This window comes from Panthera tigris, chromosome B4 (genome assembly GCF_018350195.1).
Source record: "Panthera tigris isolate Pti1 chromosome B4, P.tigris_Pti1_mat1.1, whole genome shotgun sequence".
In the NCBI taxonomy this organism is placed as follows: domain Eukaryota; kingdom Metazoa; phylum Chordata; class Mammalia; order Carnivora; family Felidae; genus Panthera; species Panthera tigris.
In genome coordinates this window covers 75,862,689-75,880,440 of record NC_056666.1, presented here as the reverse complement: position 1 = coordinate 75,880,440, position 17,752 = coordinate 75,862,689, and the positions used below count along the sequence as shown (strand labels likewise).

The window sequence follows — 17,752 nt, the reverse complement described above, 5'->3', positions numbered from 1 at the left end:
CAGCCCAGCGCGGCTTCTTCTACCCCCCGCACCGGGAAGGTTTACCAAACCGGACCCCACCGGGCCAGAGGAGAGTGTTTCTCTATAGGGGGAGGGGAGGTCCTTCCCACCGGGGCGGAAGCGGCGCTCTCCGGACGGGCTGACTTAGCTCTCGTCCTGGGAACATCTGGAGGGGGCTGGGAGGGGCGCGCATCCAGGGCGAACGTGGATTGGCTGTGCGGAAGGAGGGAGGCGGGGTCTCGGCGAGGGGCGGGGCTCACTGGCCCCTTTAAAGCCTTGACATCAAGAGGCGGCCCCAGCACCCCCCTTCTTCTGCCCCCCGCCCCCGAGCCGCGGCCATGGACCCGGCGGATCCGGCCTGCCCTGGCCCAGTTCAGCACCTCATTTCGGTGAGTTCCAGGCCTACTTGGGATTTAAAAGCCGGCGACTGGAGGGTCTGTAAGCTCTAGGCTGGGGGTGGGCGGTTTGAAGGGTAAGGCTCTCGTGGCAGCCTTGGGTCGGAGGGGGCGGCGCGCCTTCCTGCCCGGACCTAGCTGCCTGCCCCTCCCTCCCGCCGCACTGTCCCGGGGTGGGGGTGGGGGGTCCGGCTGCGACTCTGTCCACCCCTACCCCACCCCCTACCGCCCCCCGCGCCATCCTCGCGCACACTCCATGGCCCCGGAAGGGAAACTTTCGGGACAGGGGGATGTTCCGGGGGCCGGTCTCCCTCCCTCTTTGAAAGCACTGACCTTGCCCCAGCTGCGCACCCCACCCCACCCGCATCCCACTGTCCGGGTGCCGCTTAGCGGTGCGGGGTTGTTGCGCAGGGGGGAGGGAGGCTCTCCCCAAAGCGCAGGCGCGGAGACGAGCCCCGGGCTCCTCTTCGCCCTCCTTGCAGTCCCCGTGGCCTGGGGCGGTAGGGCGTGGGGAAGATGGGGAGAGGCGGAGAGATCAGGGTCTCTAGGAACAATCCTTCCGTGGCTTTGAGGGGCTGCGGGAAGGAAGGAGGCGGGGGCCGGGAGGCTGAACACTAAAGAGAGACTGAGGGAGGGAGAAGGGCTGGGCAGGGTGTGGGGCCAGGGCAGCGCCTGCAGAAAAGGCTCTCTGGGTCCTGGCTGCGGTGCCAGAAGAATGCAGAGAATTTATCTGTGCCCGACACTCCCCTGGCCTAGGCCGACTAGAAAAGCGGCTCACCGAACCCCAGCCCCCTTATCCTTATTCTGGGCCCAAGGCCCCATGTCTCCAGTCCTGGCACTGCCCCAAGGGCACGAAGGTCCCTCACCTCCCGCAGGCCTGTTTTTCCAGGTTCTCAGCTCTATCCATCCAGCCTGCCAGCTGCTACTTCGCAAATGCTCGCCTTTCTGAGGAACCAGGGGGGTCTTACACTGATGGGTTCCTGGCTGTGAAGGCAAACCCCTCTTATTCCCTCCCAACCACCCTCGCCCTCTCCACGGGTCCTCTTGCCTAAGCACAACTGTCTGCCAGAGGTAGTGGCTGGAGGAAGATGCCTGGGACAGGGGTGGTCCTGGGGGACAGGAGAGAGGGAGTCAGTGTCTAACCATTCTATGGACAGTACTTTTGGAAAAAATGAACCCAGCCTAGTCGTCTTGTTGCAGACCCTCTCTTGGAAGACATTATGCCAGCTGACTCCAAGACCCCTGGTCTTTCAAGAAGGGAGACACAAAATTCACTTCTCGTATTGGTTCCCTGACTTTCTGTGAACAGCCTAGGGTTAGTGGGTTTCCTACTTCAGAGAAACATGTATTCCTGTCTGGGGAGCTATTCCCACATAATTCAACTTTGTTTTCTAAGTCTGTCGTCTCGGCATGAGGTGGCTCAGGCACTTCAGCATCTTTCTTCAGTTTAGGTCTTTGGAACAGAGTGGGAACCTAGAGAGGCAGATGGCCTGGGCTGCAGAGAAGGCTGTTCCACAGTAGGCAGAAACCAATGTATATGAGGACCAGGCTGCTATCTCTGTGGACTGGGAGTCAGAAGCACTGGTGTCTTCTCTTCCCAGCTTGCTGTGTGACTTTGGCCAAGAGAGCTTGCCTCTCTGGGGCTCTTTTTCTCCTATCTGTAAAATTCAGCAATTGCACTAGAGAGCTCTAACATTCCCTTTCGCTTTTTGACATTGTGTGGTTCCACTGATAAATGAATCTGAAAGGTAGAAAGGTCCTCTGGCAGGGTGGCTTTGAAGTTTGAAGGGGTAGATGTTGGGTGATACAGTTCTAAGTCATAGTTGCTTAGGACTGGAACCTTGGGGTGGAGAGGAGCAGACTCCCTTATTCTGCCTGAGAAGAATTGCTTCTTCTGCCATTGTCTTGCTTACCCTTGGTGGATTGGGGTATGAACTCTTGTTGGCTGGGGTTTGGCCCACCCATCAAGGCCTCTGCTGAGACATCCTGGCAGGCCAGTCTTTGAGTTGGGCCTTTGGGGAGGAGTTGAGAGAAGGGGCGGCAGCCAAGGGCCAGTAGGGTAAGCAGATTCCCAGGAGACAGTTTGCATCTCAGCTGTTGGGACTTGTTTTAGGATCTGAGCCAGGGAGCACAGCACACTCATCCACCCTCTTATGGGAAGAGGACGAGAGCCCTGCTGCTGTTGCCCATCTCACTCCCTGACCCTACTCACCTCACCTGTGCCCTCCCCCACCCCTCTTCCCTACCTAGTCCCCAGGCAGTGGGCTTAAGGAGTCTTCCCTGCTGCCTTTATCCAGTCCAGCCAGCCTCCCAAGCCCTTCCATGGCAGCCAAGCAGCAGGGAGAAACTGCCCCAGCCCCACCTTTCCCAGCCTCCTTCCCTCCTGGGGGTACAGTTTCTCAGGAGTCAGGTTCTCCAGGTTGGGACTTGCTCTCTAGCCCAAGAGCCAAAGCCTTCACGTTTTCCTTGTTTGTTTTCATCCTTGATCTCCCAGGTGCCAAGGGGGATGTTAGAGGAGGTGGTAGTTAGAGAGGCTGTGGGATTGGTTAGACATGGGACGCATTCTCCTGCATTGCTAGCTCTCCTGGGCCTGGGGAGCCCTCTTCCCTGGGCCCTGCTGCCCATGGATTGAAGCTACAACAGGAGGTATTTAGGTTAGACCCCAAGGAAACCTTCCTCACTGCGAGGAGTCCCTGGATTGGAGAATGGAAGCTCCCAGGGAGGTCAGTTTCCCAGAAAGTGGTTAATGGTGGAGTCCCTGTCAGAGTGAAGGATGCGGCTGTTGCTAGGCAGAGGCTGCTGTTTCCTCTTGGGGTGTGGCTCCGAGGCTGGCCAGCCAGAGGCCCCGTTAGAAGCAGGAGGAAAAAGGACCCTTGCCTGATAGCTGAAGAAGGGACCCTGGCCCCGTCAGCTCTGGCTCACCAGAACTGCATCCCTTAGAACAAATGCCACTTCTCGCCCTGCTTCCCCCGGCTCCTCCCCCAATTCACCACCACTACCACAGTCTGCTTTGACAATCCTCACCCGAACCTGGCAGGCTCCTCCAGCCCTAGTCTGGCTGCACTAATGGACTGATTGGATTTTCTATACTTGGAGTTTGGGATTTCTGATTGAACATGCAAATTTATGTAAATCAACCTGGGATCTGCCACCACATCAAAACAACATAGTCATAGGCTGGAAGGAATCCTAGAGACATCTAGTCCAACGCCCTCGTGTTAAAAATGGGGAAACTGTGAAGTCCAGAGGGGGAAGTGATTCATGCAATGATGAGTGTCAGAGGCAGGGCTCCTGACTCTGGTCTAGTGTTTTACATGGTTCCAGCCTGCCTTAATTTCTCATGCATGAGGGGCCTGGCCAAACTTAAAGCAGAGAGGGCATTTCTTGAACCTGAGATTGTGGAGAGCTGGACTTTTGGAGGGTCAGAGTGTTATCTCAGGGGCTCTGGTCAGCTCTAACATGCTGAAGAAAAATAACTTCCAATTCCCTAGAGCAACACCCTTAATGTTTTTCCCCAGGCCCTGCCCTGGAAGGTTGGAGGACAAGGTCATTGGCTGCTCCTGGCTTGGCCCTTGCGGTTTCCCCAGAGCTGAGATTGTGTCTGTTCCCAGCATCTCCCACAGTACCAGGCACATAGGCTGTGGATGGCTCCGCACAGGCAGTGCCTCTGTGTTGACCCTCCCATCCTCATTTGAGCCTCTGCTGCTTCCCTCCATGGCCATGATGGGAAAAGATCTTTAGTCGTCTGTGACTCTTTGCCTACCTTCCCCTGCCCTTCTGGAGGGCACAGGCCAGCTGGACCTCCTCTGCAGGTTTCTACAACAGTGACAGACCACGCCACCTTGCTATAAGAAGGGTCTCGTTATTTTGAAATCAGTGCCAAAGTTGGAAGCGGGTTGCAGAGATGGGCTTGACTCCCTGAGAAGTAGTCTCCCCACTTCTAGACATATTTCTGATCTGATCCACCCTCCCAGCTGCAAGATGCCCCTTGTTCCCACTTTGCAGATGGCGCCCGCGGTGTGGGGCTGTTGGGAGGGCTGAGCGCTCACTTACCCTGCAGTGCCTGTGTGCGTTGCGGAGATCCAGAGGTGCTCAAAGCAGCTGTTGATCTGCTTTGCAGTACTTTGGCAGAGTGAGTGTCCACACACATTCAAGATCAGAGGCCCTGGCCCAAAACGCAGCAGGAACGGAACCAGCACCTTCAGTTCCTCACTACCCAGTGGCCCTCAGCTCCTGTATTCTTAGTTCTGTGTGAGGGGAAAGCCTCCCTGGGCCTCAGTTTCCCAGCCTGTGCTGATGGATTAATAACACATCATAGCTGGGGTGTGGCACTTGCTCAATAATTACCATTTTCCCAGCTCTGGGAGTTAACACAGATGAAAGAAGCCTGAGGAGGCCAGGCTGTTATTAAGGTGAATTATCATTGCTATTATTACTGATTTCTACAAATCCAGCAGCCTCTGAGAAGAGCACAGCCAGGCACACTACCTGGACCTTATAGCTGTCCTTGGGCTCTGGAATTTCTCCAGTATTCACCAAGCTTTTAAAAAATATCTATCTACGGGCACCTGGGTGGCTCAGTCAGTTAAGCGTCCGACTTCGGCTCAGGTCATGATCTCGTGGTTTGTGAGTTCGAGCCCCGTGTCGGGCTCTGTGCTGACAGCTCGGAGCCTGGAGCCTGCTTCCCATTCTGTGTCTCCATCTCTCTCTGCCCCTCCCCCACTTGTGCTCTGTCTCTCTCTATCAAAAATAAATAAAATGTAAAAAAAAAAAAATTTTAAAAATATCTATCTATATGCATATAGATAGGTATTTTTTATTTTATTTATTTTTTCTTTTACTTAAAAAAATTTTAAGTTTATTTATGCTTGAGCAAGAAAGAGAGAGCAGCAGAGAGAGCATCTCAAGCAGGCTCCACACTATCAGCATGGAGCCTGATGTGGGGCTTGAACTCCTGAACCGTGAGGTCATGACCTGAGCTAAAATCAAGAATCAGATGGATGCTTAACCTCCTGAGCCACCCAGGGGTCCCTATAGATAGATATTTTAAAAAGAGAGATGACCCCATTCTGCTTCTCATGCTGATGCCTGCAAGGCTTGAGTGGTTGTGGGTGCTGCTTGGGGCACTCGTCTACAGTTCTCACTGTCATGAAGGGCTTGAAATTGTCCCTCCCTGGGTAGAATGATGAGGTTGATCCTAGATGGGACTGTGAGGGGCCCCAGAACTCCTGGGGTGTGGCCCTAGGATTCTCAGCAGTCACAGTTCTGTGGCCTGATTCATTTTACCCCTAGCTGACTTGATGTGGGGGCTGCAGGTGGTCCTTTTATGGGAGGACCTGTTGAGACACCCCCAGAACCTGTCCGCAGCAGCCGCAGGTACTCCCGGGTGTCATTTACCCCAGTGTACTCCCATCTGCCCCAAACTCTCCCCTTGCCCAACCTCCCACCTTTGCCTCTGCCCTGTGCGATCTAGAATGAACCCAGGAGGAGGCGGCCCTGACCACCTTCTGAATAGTTTGGTGCCACCATGCTGCACCACAGCCTGGGTGTGAAAGGGCCTGTCTCCTAGCTCAGTGAAGAAAGGGAGTGAAGACTGGTGTCCTTTGGCCTCATCTAGCCAGATCTCCTCACCACTCCCTTGTCCCAGGGACCTGGTCCCTACTTCTAATACGGGAATATCCCCATATTCCCCATTCTAATAATCCCCAGCTGGGATGAGCTTTAGAAATCACCTGGGAGGGGCATGTAGGTAGCTCAGTTGGTTAAGCATCCAACTTCGGCTCAGATCGTGATCTCGCAGTTCATGAGTTTGAGCCCCGTGTCAGGCTCTATGCTGACAGCTCAGAGCCTGGAGCCTGTTTCCGATTCTGTATCCCCCTCTTTCTCTGCCCCTCCCCTGCTCACACTCTCTCTGTCTTAAAAATAAATAAGCATTAAAAAAATTAAAAAAAAAAAAAAAGAAATCACTTGGGAAAGTGGTTATACCTTCTTTTTTTTGTTTGTTTCGTATTGCAGTTTTTCATTAGACATATTTTTAACATAGTCCAAAAATCAAAATGGTACAAAAAGGTATACGTTGAGAAATTGTGCTCCCACCTCCACCCTCTTTTCCTCTACAGGTAATCACTTATTTTTTACATAGCCCTCAAGAATGTCTTTACGCAGGGGCACCTGGGTGGCTCATTTGGTTAAGCAACTGACTCTTAACTTTCAGCTCAGGTCGTGATCTCATGGTTGTGGGATTGAGCTCCATGTCATGCTCAGCGTAGAGCTTTTTTGGAATTCTCTCTCTCTCCCTCTCTCTTGTTCTCTCCCTCCCCCGCTCATTCTCTCCCTTGCTCATTCTCTCTCTCTCTCTCTCTCTCAAAATAAATAAAAATTAAACTTAAAAAAGAATACACAAAACGAATGTAATGTGTATTCTTGGGTTTTTTCCCTTACCCAAAAGACAGCAGATAGCATATATTGTCTTCATCTGGTACCTGTTGGCAATATCTGAGTGTGCATGGGTTTTTTCCTTCCATCTCTGTCAGGTCTCTGGTTTCTGATCTTTACCACCCACCCAGGGCCCCCCCAGTTGGCCCCAGGCCATTAGCAGGGTTTGTTCAGCTTCGTATACTAAACTTCATTCAGATGCCAAGGTGTAGGCCAAAACCAGCCTCTGAGGAATTCTCAAGCTCTGTCCAGCAGTTACCATGTGCTAGTGTTGTGCTAAGGAAAGGGCATATATTGTAAGAACCAGTAATCAGAGGACCTGGTCCACCTTGGTGTGTGTGGGAGTGTGCATGTGTTGCCGAGGGGGGCGGGGCACATGGTATGGCACAGTATGAAGCTGGGAGCAAGGGTCTGGGCCCAGGACTGCGATGTGGTGCCACGTGACCTGGAAGGCTGGGTTTTTCAGCTTGACCTCTTTCCCAGTCTGCGGGATGTCCTGGGCCCCTTGACTTTTATTATGTCCAAAACAAGAAACCCCTTTCTCTGTCAGATGGCATGGATAAGGCCTCCTCCCCACCCCCACCCCACCACCTTCTGTCCCCAGCTCTGGGCCTGCAGGCTGCTGAAGCTGGAACCTTCCTTTCCACTGCAGGCTGAGGGGAAGTTGGGGGGTGTTTGCTTCTCACTTCCTCTCTAGACGGCACCTCACTTCCTGTCCCTGGGACTAGAAGAAGGCTAAAGCTCTTGGCTTTGCTGTCCCTTCCTCTCCCCACTCTCCGCCCCCCACCCCCTGCTTTCCTGAGAAGCCTGTGGGCCCTGTGGGAAGAAGGCAGAATCAAAGCCAAGGGCTTCTCCTAAAAGCCCTGCCAAGCTCCTCACCTTCAACCCCCTACCCCACATGAGGGGACCTGTCTTCTCAGCTGCAATCCCTTTCCAGACATGATCTCATCCTTCTATGTCCTGCAGGAGGAGAGAAGTCAGAGAATTCATCCCATTTTACAGATAGGAAAACTGAGTCCCAGAAGGGTTCTAGGCTTCACCCAGGGTCATTCGGTGTGGCTGAGCCAGAACCGGAATCCAGGAAGTCTCACTCCCATTTGTGGGCACAAATAAGAGCAGAGAGTGAGGGTTTGTGAGTGTGCCAGAGCTACTTTTGTTCCCAGGGAAGGCTGCTTTCTTCTTGCCAGAGCTGGTAGCTTAGGAGGTCACCTCCGCGCTCTGGCCAAATGGCAACCACGAAGTCAGCACTGAAGCCGCCTGGACGTGGAAGGCATTTGGCTGGCCAAAGCCTGTTCCCTTTGAAGAAAGAGGCCAAGAAAGGAAGCTGGGGGAGTCAGCCCTGGGGGCTGGGAGGGTAGAGCCTGCAGGTGCAGCCTGAGAGCCATCAGTCTATGCAGCCTCCCAGGCCCTTTTCCTCTTGGACCTGAGAGCAGATCTCTGATGTACCAGTAGTCAACTCAGCAGTCGCCTCTACTGCTGCCTCCAGGAGCCTCTCTGCCTCAGCTCTTCCTGTGGGACCCAGCACGTGTCTCTGGTTACACCCAGGGTGTTGAAAATATGCTGACTCTGCTGTTGGGTCAGGAGATAGGAGAGGAGTTAGTAACTGGCATGGGCCAGGGGACCAGGAAACACTCACCTTCAAATGCCCTTCAGTCCAGCTGCACTGAGTCATTCTGTTTCCGTACACACCCACAGATTTCTGCCTTCTTCTGTTTATGCCTGCCTTTTGCCTAGAATGACCCCCTTGCCGTTCCCTTGTCCCTAAACCCTACGGGTCTATAAAGTCCCACTTCACTTGATGCCTTGAGTTCTGAAAAAACTGTTTCAACTGCAGCTCAATATTTCTCTCCTGGTTTTTAAAGTTCTCAAAAAAAAAAAAATTCTCTCGTGGGACTTCCTTCACAGTACAGCTATCACCTACATGTCTTATGTCCCCCAACAGACTGCAAGCCCCAAGAGGTGAGAAGAACTGATCCTTCTCTGAGTGGCCCCCCAGTACCCAGTGTTGTGACTCCCACTGAGTGATCTGTTTGGAAATATCCTCAAAATAAATAGATTAGTCCCATTTGCCAGAGGGAACCACTGAGGCTTGGGAGTGGGTTGAGGGCTTGGATAGGGACAAATCTGAAACTGTCCCTTCCTCACCTCTCAGCATGGTTTGTCATATGGGCCCTCAGAGCCATTTGGATGGGGCGCAGTTGGGGGTCTTGAAGAGACCCTGATGAGCCCACCATCTCTTCTTTCTGGTCTTATTCTGTCTGGAATGAAAGGAGATCACCAGGTTCAGGGCCTCGTGGACAGAAGCAGTGCACTGGCAGCAGGTGGGGGTACAATTATGTAGGCAGGGCTCCTCGGGGAGCTCCCCTTCTGATAGCCCGGGAAGTCCCGTCTTCCTCATAGGGGAGGACTAGAGAACAGGACACAGTACAGTTGGTCCTGCAGGAGGCACTTCAAGAAGACAGATCAATGTGGGCAGCATCAGTTCAGGATGGCTTTTCAGGAGAATTGCTCTGGGGCCAGGGCAGGGCTTCCAGGACTGTGCCGAGGGCTTTGGTCTGTCCCCGAGGCACTCAGAGGTCATGGGAAGATTTGAGGCAGGAGGGACACAATTAGACTTACAGTTTTAGAAAGATGATTGCTCTGGTGGAGCTTCTTGGAAAAGTGATTGTGGCAGGGAAAATATAAGATAAGTCTGGAACATTTTATGGTGCCAGAAAGTAAGCAGATGTTAAAAAGTAAATACATTTTCGGGGCGCCTGGATGGCTCAGTCAGTTGAATGTCCGACTTCAGCTCAAGCCATGATCCCACGGTTCATGTGTTCAAGCTCTACATTAGGCTCTATGCTGACAGCTCAGAGCCTGGAGCCTGCTTCGGATTCTGTCTGTCTCCCTCTCTTTCTGCCCTTCCCTCACTCACACTCTCTCTCTCTTTCTCTCAAAAATGAATAAATGTTAAAAAAAAGTTTTTTTTTAAGTAAATACATTTTCTTTATATGGGGGCATGTTGAAAGGATACAGGAGCCAGCCTGAAAGAGTTCTCCATGATCAAGGCTGGAATTTAAGCAATGAAGTCAATGATGATACTATTATATATATATTCTTTGGATTATAATCCAAAGAATAAAATATCCATGAGTTTGTGCTAATATAAATATGTAATTAGGTAAATCAGTGGCAGTGAAGGGACGGCTTTTCCTTATAGAAAACTTCTCATTAATAAATGTGTAAGGAATGAAGGCAATCAGAAATTATCATTAGAATGCTATAACAATTGCTGCGAGCAAGATCCACTGATGAATCCTAAAGTTAGTGGGTGAGAATTTAAGAAGAAACAGGGTGTTTGCATGGTCAATAAGTATTGCCCCCCAAACTGGTTACTAATTACAAAAGGAAAAATAGTAACTTTACAGTGGATAAACCCACTAGCAGATACCGTCTAACCAGGTGGTCAAGGTTAACCTCACCAGTCATAAGACGTCGCAACATTATACCCCTGATACGATGCACTGAGAAGGGCACCCTCTATGGTATTCCTTCTAAAAATTCAGAACCTCAGTCTAACTGGAGAAAACATCAACCAAACCCCAATAAGGGAACGTTCTCTAAAATACTGACCTGATCCATTCCCTTCCCTTCCAAAATGTCAAGGTCATGAAAGACAAAGACTGAGGAACTATCATGAATCATAGGAGAATAAGGAGATTTGGTGATTAAATACAGTGTGGGATCCTAGATGTTGGATTAGAAAACATCAGTGGAGCGGACATCAGTGGAAAAACTGGTAAAAGCCAAATAAAGTCTGTGGTTTGGTGTTTTTTTTTTTTTTTTTAATTGTTTTTCTAAAGAAAGGTATAGAACAGTGAGAAGAACATGGTGCTATGTCTATTTTTTTTTAAGTGTGTGTGTGTGTATACACAACCCTACAAAACCATGCTAAGTTTTAAAATACACACAGAAGTAGAGGTGCAAGATGGCTGGGGCAAGGGCAGGGAGGAGCATCGTAAAAAAGGGAAAAGTCATCCAGGAGAAAGCGGTCACCATCAAAGACAAGCTATAGAATGGGAGAAAATACTTGCAAATAATATATAAGAGACTTGTGAGGATTTTTTATATATATTTTGAATACAACTCAATTAAAAAAAAAAACATAATTGGGGCACCTGGGTGGCTCAGTCGGTTAAGTGTCCAACTCTCGATTTTGGCTCAGGTCACCATCTCACGGGTACATAAATTCGAGCCCTGCATCAGGCTCTGCGCTGACAGTGCAGAGCCTGCTTGGGGTTCTCTCTCTCTGCCCCTCCCCAGCTTTCTTTCTCTCTCTCAAAATAAATAAACATTTAAAATGATGATAATAATAATAAATTTAAAAACCCCATATAATCTATTTAAGAATGAACAGGGATCTGAATGGACATTCTTCCACGGAAGATACACAGATGGCCAATAAGCACATGAAAAGATGCTCAACATCACTAACTGGGGAACCAAAAATCAAAACCAGAATGAGATATCGTATCACACTTGCTAGGGTGACTAAAACCAGGAAATCAGACAATAACAAGCAGTGAGGACATGGAGCAACGGAGAAACCCTTGTACACTGTTGGCCGGACTGTAAAATGGTGCATTCAGTTTGGAAAACAGCTTGGTAGTTCCTCCAAAAGGTAAACCTAAAGTTACCGTAGGATCCAGCAGGTCCACTCCTAGGTATATACCCAAGGGAGATGAAAACATAAATCCACATGAAAACTTGCACATAGATGCTCATAGCAGCATTATTCGGGACAGCCAAAAAGTGGAAACAGCCCAAACGTCCATCAACAGATGAATGGATGAACAACTGATAGCGTATTCATACAATGGAATATTATTTGGTCATGAAAAAGGAGTGTAGTACCGATATGTGCTTCGACGTGGATGAACCTTGAAAACGTGCCAAGTGAAAGAAGCCGTTCACAAAGACGACCTCTACTACGATTCCATTCATATGAAATGTCCAGAATAGGGTGATCTATAGAGACAGAAAATAGATTACTGGTTGCCTAGGGTTGAGGGTGAGGGGATGCTAATTAAAGGGTAATGAAAACATTCTGAAGTTGTCACAGTTGCATATATCTGTGATTACACTACGAACCATTAATTGCACACTTTATTTTTTTTTAATTTTTTTAATGTTTTATTATTTATTTTTGAGACAGAGAGAGACAGAGCATGAACGGGGGAGGGTCAGAGAGAGAGGGAGACACAGAATCTGAAGCAGGCTCCAGGCTCCGAGCTGTCAGCACAGAGCCCGACGCGGGGCTCAAACTCACAGACCATGAGATCGTGACCTGAGCCGAAGTTGGACGCTCAACCGACTGAGCCACCCAGGCGCCCCTGATTGCACACTTTAAATAGGTGAGTCATATGGGATGTGAACTATGTCTCACAACTTAAAAAGGGGCACCTGTTGGGGCGCCTGGGTGGCTCAGTCAGTTGAGCTTCCGACTTCGGCTCAGGTCACGATCTTGCGGTCTGTGAGTTCGAGCCCCGCGTCGGGCTCTGTGCTGACAGCTCGGAGCCTGGAGCCTGCTTCGGATTCTGTGTCTCCCTCGCTCTCTGCCCCTCCCCCACTCATGCTCTGTCTCAGAAATAAACATTTAAAAAAAATTTTGTTTAAAAAAATGGCACCTGGGTGGCTTGGTCAGTTAAGCATCCAACTCCTGATACTGGCTCAGATCATGATCTCACAGTTCACGAGATCAAGCCCTGGGTTAGTCTCTGTGCTGACAGCATGGAGCCTGCTTGGGATTCTCTCTCTCCCTCTGCCCCTCCCCCACTTGCACATTCTCTCTCTGTCTCTCTCAAAATAAACATTTTTTTTAACCTTAAAAAAAAAAAAGTCTATGAGGAAGTGGCCACTAGAGGCACTTGTGCCTGAGAAGGCAACAGGGATGGGAAAATATTGTATGGATTTAGCAGTGTGGCAGTTACTGCTGACATTGGACCAGGCTGAGGAAGGAGTAAGACGTGAGGAGGGGTTTTTTTGTTGTTTTTGTTTTTGTTTTGAGAAGTTTGGTTGTGGAAGGCAGAAGAGGGCAGCATCTAGAAATGTCGGGCAAGATTATTTTTCAGATGAAAGACAGCCTCAGAAGTTTTAAAGGCGGGTGGGAAGGGTCTCTTCAGGAGGTAAATACTCAAGACCTAAATGGGGATAGGCCGGGGCAGGAAGGCCTGACCTTCCCTGGGAAGATGACAGACCCTCTGTTGTCAACGGGAGGAGATGAGGAGGTGGGAGGGTTCCGAGGGGCCGGGTGGCAAGAGATCTGAGGGGTTTTCCCTCTGCTGATTTTGACCCTCTGGGGAAACCAGGGCAGGTGATAGGGCAGGCGACTGAGGGAGTGGAGTAGGCGTGAAGCCCTATATACTGCAGATCTAACAGGGAACTGGGGTAGGAGTGCCAGGCAGGACTGGCGGTGATCTGGCTGGGACGGCTTTCCTTTGGTGAGGAGAGGATAAGAAATAACGTAAGCAAAAGCCTGGGGACAGGAGTGAGGGTCAAGTCCTGTGCTACCCCATCCTCTAGACTCTGTGTGGAAAGAAAGCATTGGCCCAGAAGGCTCAAGTCAGGGAATCCTGGCGATCTTCTAGAACTCTACCATCCGGTAAAGTAGCTGCATGTGGTAATTCAAACGTAAAATGCAGTTACTCAATTGAACTAGCTACATGTCGGGTGCCCAATAGCTACATACAGCCAGTGGCTACCATATTGGACAGTACAGAGTAAACATTTCATCATCACAGAAAGTTCTGTCGGAAAACACTTCTAGAAAAGTGATTCTTGGGGCACCTGGGTGGCTCAGTCGGTTAAGCATCCGACTTCGGCTCAGGTCATGATCTCACAGTTCATGAGTTTGAGCCCCGCGTCAGGCTCTGTGCTGACAGCTCAGAGCCTGAAACTTGCTTCGGATTCTGTGTCTCCCTCTCTCTCTCTTCCTCCCCCGCTCGTGCTCTGTCTCTCAAAAATAAACATTAAAAAAAAAATTAAAAACAAAAAAGAAAAGTGACTCTCAGGCTGTTTTGACCTGAGGACCCCTCCAACCTCTAAAAATGTGAGGACCCCCAAAGATCATGACCTGAGCCAGTATCAGGAGTTGGATGCTTAACTGACCAAGCCACCCAGGTGCCCTTTTTTTAAACAAATTTTTTTTTTAATGTTTATTTCTGAGACAGAACATGAGTGGGGGAGGGGCAGAGAGCGAGGGAGACACAGAATCCAAAGCAGGCTCCAGGCTCCGAGCTGTCAGCACAGAGCCCGACGCGGGGCTCGAACTCACAGACCGCGAGATCGTGACCTGAGCCGAAGTCGGAAGCTCAACCGACTGAGCCACCAGGCGCCCACCAGGTGCCCCTTTTTAAGTTGTGAGACATAGTTCACATCCCATATGACTCACCTATTTAAAGTGTGCAATCAGGGGCGCCTGGGTGGCTCAGTCGGTTGAGGTTTATATGGGGTATACCTATTGACATTTACTGTCATGTAAATTAGTACTGAGAGTTTTCAACATCTAATTAAGTTAAAATAATAATAATAAACCCATTACATGTTGACATATTTTAAGTAACTGTATATTTTCCAAAGCAAAAAAATAGTGAAAAGAATGGCATTGTTCTTCATTCTGGCATATCTGTCACGTCTGACAATAAAAGGCAGCTGGATTCTCATATCTGCTTCTGTATTCAGTCTGTTGTGATATCACATAACACATAGTCTCTGGAAAATGCCACTGTATACTCAGAGAATGAGAGTTAGTGTAGTATCTACATTAATGTACATTAATATAGTGTCTACATGAGAGTAATGTAGTATAGTGTCTTAGTAGTATTATGAAAATAGTTTTGATTCCGTGGATTCCTTGGAAGAACATCAGGGCCCCTGGACCGCATTTTGAGAACATGGTTCTAGAACAGCTTCCACTTGGCGTAAAGGAACTTGTGAGAGACTAAAGTGATTTGCCTAAAGTCACACAGCAAGTAAATTGCAGTGCTGGGACTAGACTCTAAATCTTCTGCCTTTTGGCTAAGATGGGTCCGGCTGGGCTTTCGGGAGTGGGGACTAGGCTTCTCGGCCACAGAGCCCCTGGCCATGTGGCCCTATAAATAAACACTTTGTGTCTGTGTCTGAGCCCCTTTCCTCTGCCTACCCCCAGCAGCTGCTTTTTGTTGTTGTTGGGTTATGCTGTGGGCAGGGAGCATGAAGGAACTAGGAGAAGAGAGGTAAGGGGTGTTGAAGTCTAAGACTTTGGGGCTCAACTGCCCTTCCTCCAGCCTGCCTGGAGGGCAGGAGACCGAGGTTAGAAAGAACCCACGGGCGCCTGGGTGGCTCAGTTGGTTAAGCCTCTGACTTCAGCTCAGGTCATGATCTTTAGGTTCATGAGTTCGAGCCCTGTGTCAGAATCTGCGCTGGCAGTGCGGAGCCTGCTTGGGATTCTTGCTGTCTCCTCTCTCTGCCCCTCCTCTGCTCGTGCTTTCTCTCTCTCTCAAAATAAATAAATGAACTTACGAAAGAAAGAAAGAAAGGAAGGAAGAAAGAACCCACACCATGGGATGGAAGCTCTTGCATCCAAAGTCCTCTTGTGAAGAGGAAGTTGGAAGGAGATGCTGGGGGCCCCTTCCCCATGGACACAAGCCTCTCAGTAGGGCTATTGTGTCTTGGGGCCAGTTGTCGGGAGGAGGGAAGGAAATTCTTGTCTGTCCTCTTTCCATGAGGGGGGAGGAGACCAGTTGGAATTCTTAGGGCTGAAAGATGCTTTGGGCAGGGATTAAGGTGGCTGCTTTCAGGCCAGGAATGCCCTGGGGCCTCAGTCCCTCTATCCCTCCCCGACCCAGGGCTGATACTGTCTGGAAAGGAGTGTTTGCCGTGGGTGCAGAAGTTGCTGTTTACAAGTGGACTCTTGGGTGTGACGGGGATTCCAGAAAGCAGCTGGGGGATGAGGGGGAGCGGTGGGGGGGGGACGGTTGTTGTTACGGATGATTCTGTTATTAAAGTGAGCTTCTCCATCTCTGCCTTCCCACAGCTGCCCCCTCTCCCCCACCCCCTGGTCCCTGGCTTCTCTCCCTAAAGGACTCTGGGGGGAACAGCTGGTGAGTGAGGGGCTCACTGGGGCCCAAAGCCCTTGGCTGAGGGCCAGGGTGAGGGAGCATGGAAGTCAGGCTTGCTGCCACCTCTCTAGTCTCTTCCTCCCAGGCCTGGCCTTGGAGGGCAGGGAGGGGTCTGTGCCCCGGCTGGGGAGAGGGTGGGCACTGCAATCCTTACTCCTTTGATCTGTCTGATTGAAAGGCCCGGACAGTCCGCTCTCTTCTGGGCCCTGTGACTAGGCCAAAGAGATCGTGTCACCCAGATTTGCTCGGTGATTGGGCTGAACCAGCTGTGTCCCCAGGTTACCCAGACCCCCTTGAGCAGCTGCTCCCCCTCCCTGTCCCTGGCTGCTGCTTACTGCCCCAGCTCTGGTCTTCCTCCCTTCCCCTTCCTCCCTCCCCTCAGCGGCACTGAGGTCACCTCCCTCTGAATCAGGCCTTTGTGGGGGGCGGGGCCACCCGTTGGCAGTTCTGGCGGGAGAAGCCTCCAGTTCGAGTTGGAGCTCCCACCTCCTGCAGCTCTATCTCTACCCAGCATGGCCGGCATCATGTGTTCCAGACCCAACATCCAACATCCAGGCGTGTCGTGGGACCACCGGAGGAATGTTTGAAACCAGGGCCACCCTGAAGCACCCAGATTGGGGGTTTTCCAGGCCGGGGGGTAGAGCTGAGCACAGAAGCTGTGAGTAGGAGTTGTGGGGCCTGAGGGAGGATGGGGAGGGGGTGGGGGTGCAGCCCCTGGGAGAGGGGCCCCCACTGACACCCAGCAGGGGGAGCTACTGGGGAGCCAGTCTGGGTTGGTTTTCTTCCCATGAGATTGAGGCTGAAAACCCAGACTCTGAAGGGCCAGATTCCTAATTAGGCTCAGATTGGGAGCTGGAGGTGGTACTCTCTCAATTCCCTAGTGGAGAGTGAGGCTGCAGGAAGTTTTCTTTTCACCATAGGAATCTTGAACTTAAACTGGGGTCCTGCTCACAGCACGCTCTGCTCCTGGCGCCAAGTTTAAGCGTCGACCTCTTCCCTGTGACTCCATAGCGATCTGAGCTGACAGCTTCCTGCCCTCTGCTTGTGGCCCTGCAGATGAAGAGAAGGCCTCTGGGCCTGAGTTGGCCAGACCACCTCGACTGAGGGCAGAAAACTTCTCCCCAAAGCGAGGTTGAGTCACGGTCTGCCTTCATTTCCGGAGCCTCTCCTAAGCCCAGCTGGGGATCCAGAGACAGACGCGCGTGACAGAGCTGTTGCTTTTGGGTGGCTCATCACTTGGAGGGTCTCCTCGAGGTCGCGGTGGGACTCAGGCCTCCCTGCTCTGGGATCCACAGAGGCTCAGCTTGAGAGAGTGGCAGCGGTCAGCTCTGTGGTGTGTTTGGGTCCCCACCCTCCTCAACACACATAAAACCACATACATAATCCACTGCCAGTCCCCACGATCTGGGCCTCACGGATGTGTTTTTACTTTTGTTGTTTTAGGAAGAGAGATTCTCCTAAACCGTCTTCCACCCTGAGTTTGGTTTTTGCTGTTGTGTTGGGAGCACAAAGACTCCGGCTCTTCTCAGCTTTAGCTCTCTCCCTTTCTGGCCCCTGGACACTGGCCTGTTCACCCCACTCCTTTCCTTCGCCCTCCCAACTTTGTCTCTCCCATCCCCCAGCACTCCTTCTGCAACCCCAACCCCACTATTCCCGGGGAGCGTCTGCAGGGAAGAAATGGTGAGGGGATTGAGGGAAGGCGAGGAAACCGTGGGGACGGTGGGAGCCTCTGACTCAAAGGATCGGAGCCGTGCTGGGGGAAGGGTGGAACTCGAATGGCGG

The 17,752-nt window shown here is 51.0% G+C and overlaps 1 protein-coding gene across 7 annotated transcripts in view; it reads left to right on the top strand.

Annotated features, from left to right (window-relative positions):
* The first annotated feature begins 304 nt into the window (after positions 1–304).
* NCKAP5L (NCK associated protein 5 like) overlaps positions 305–17,752 on the top strand; it is a 32,899-nt gene continuing 15,451 nt past the window's right edge. For 2 of the 7 annotated variants that reach the window (XM_042992238.1, XM_042992237.1), the window contains exons 1-2: positions 16,550–16,628; positions 16,891–17,303. Coding sequence is in view for 2 of the 7 variants with exons in the window: in XM_042992233.1 (XP_042848167.1) it covers positions 16,550–16,628 (79 nt within the window). In the remaining 5 variants the exon portion in view is untranslated. Of the gene's footprint in view, positions 390–16,465; positions 16,629–16,890; positions 17,304–17,752 lie in introns of those variants that run through there. The other 5 variants (XM_042992233.1, XM_042992239.1, XM_042992236.1 and 2 more) reach the window with 5 other exon arrangements.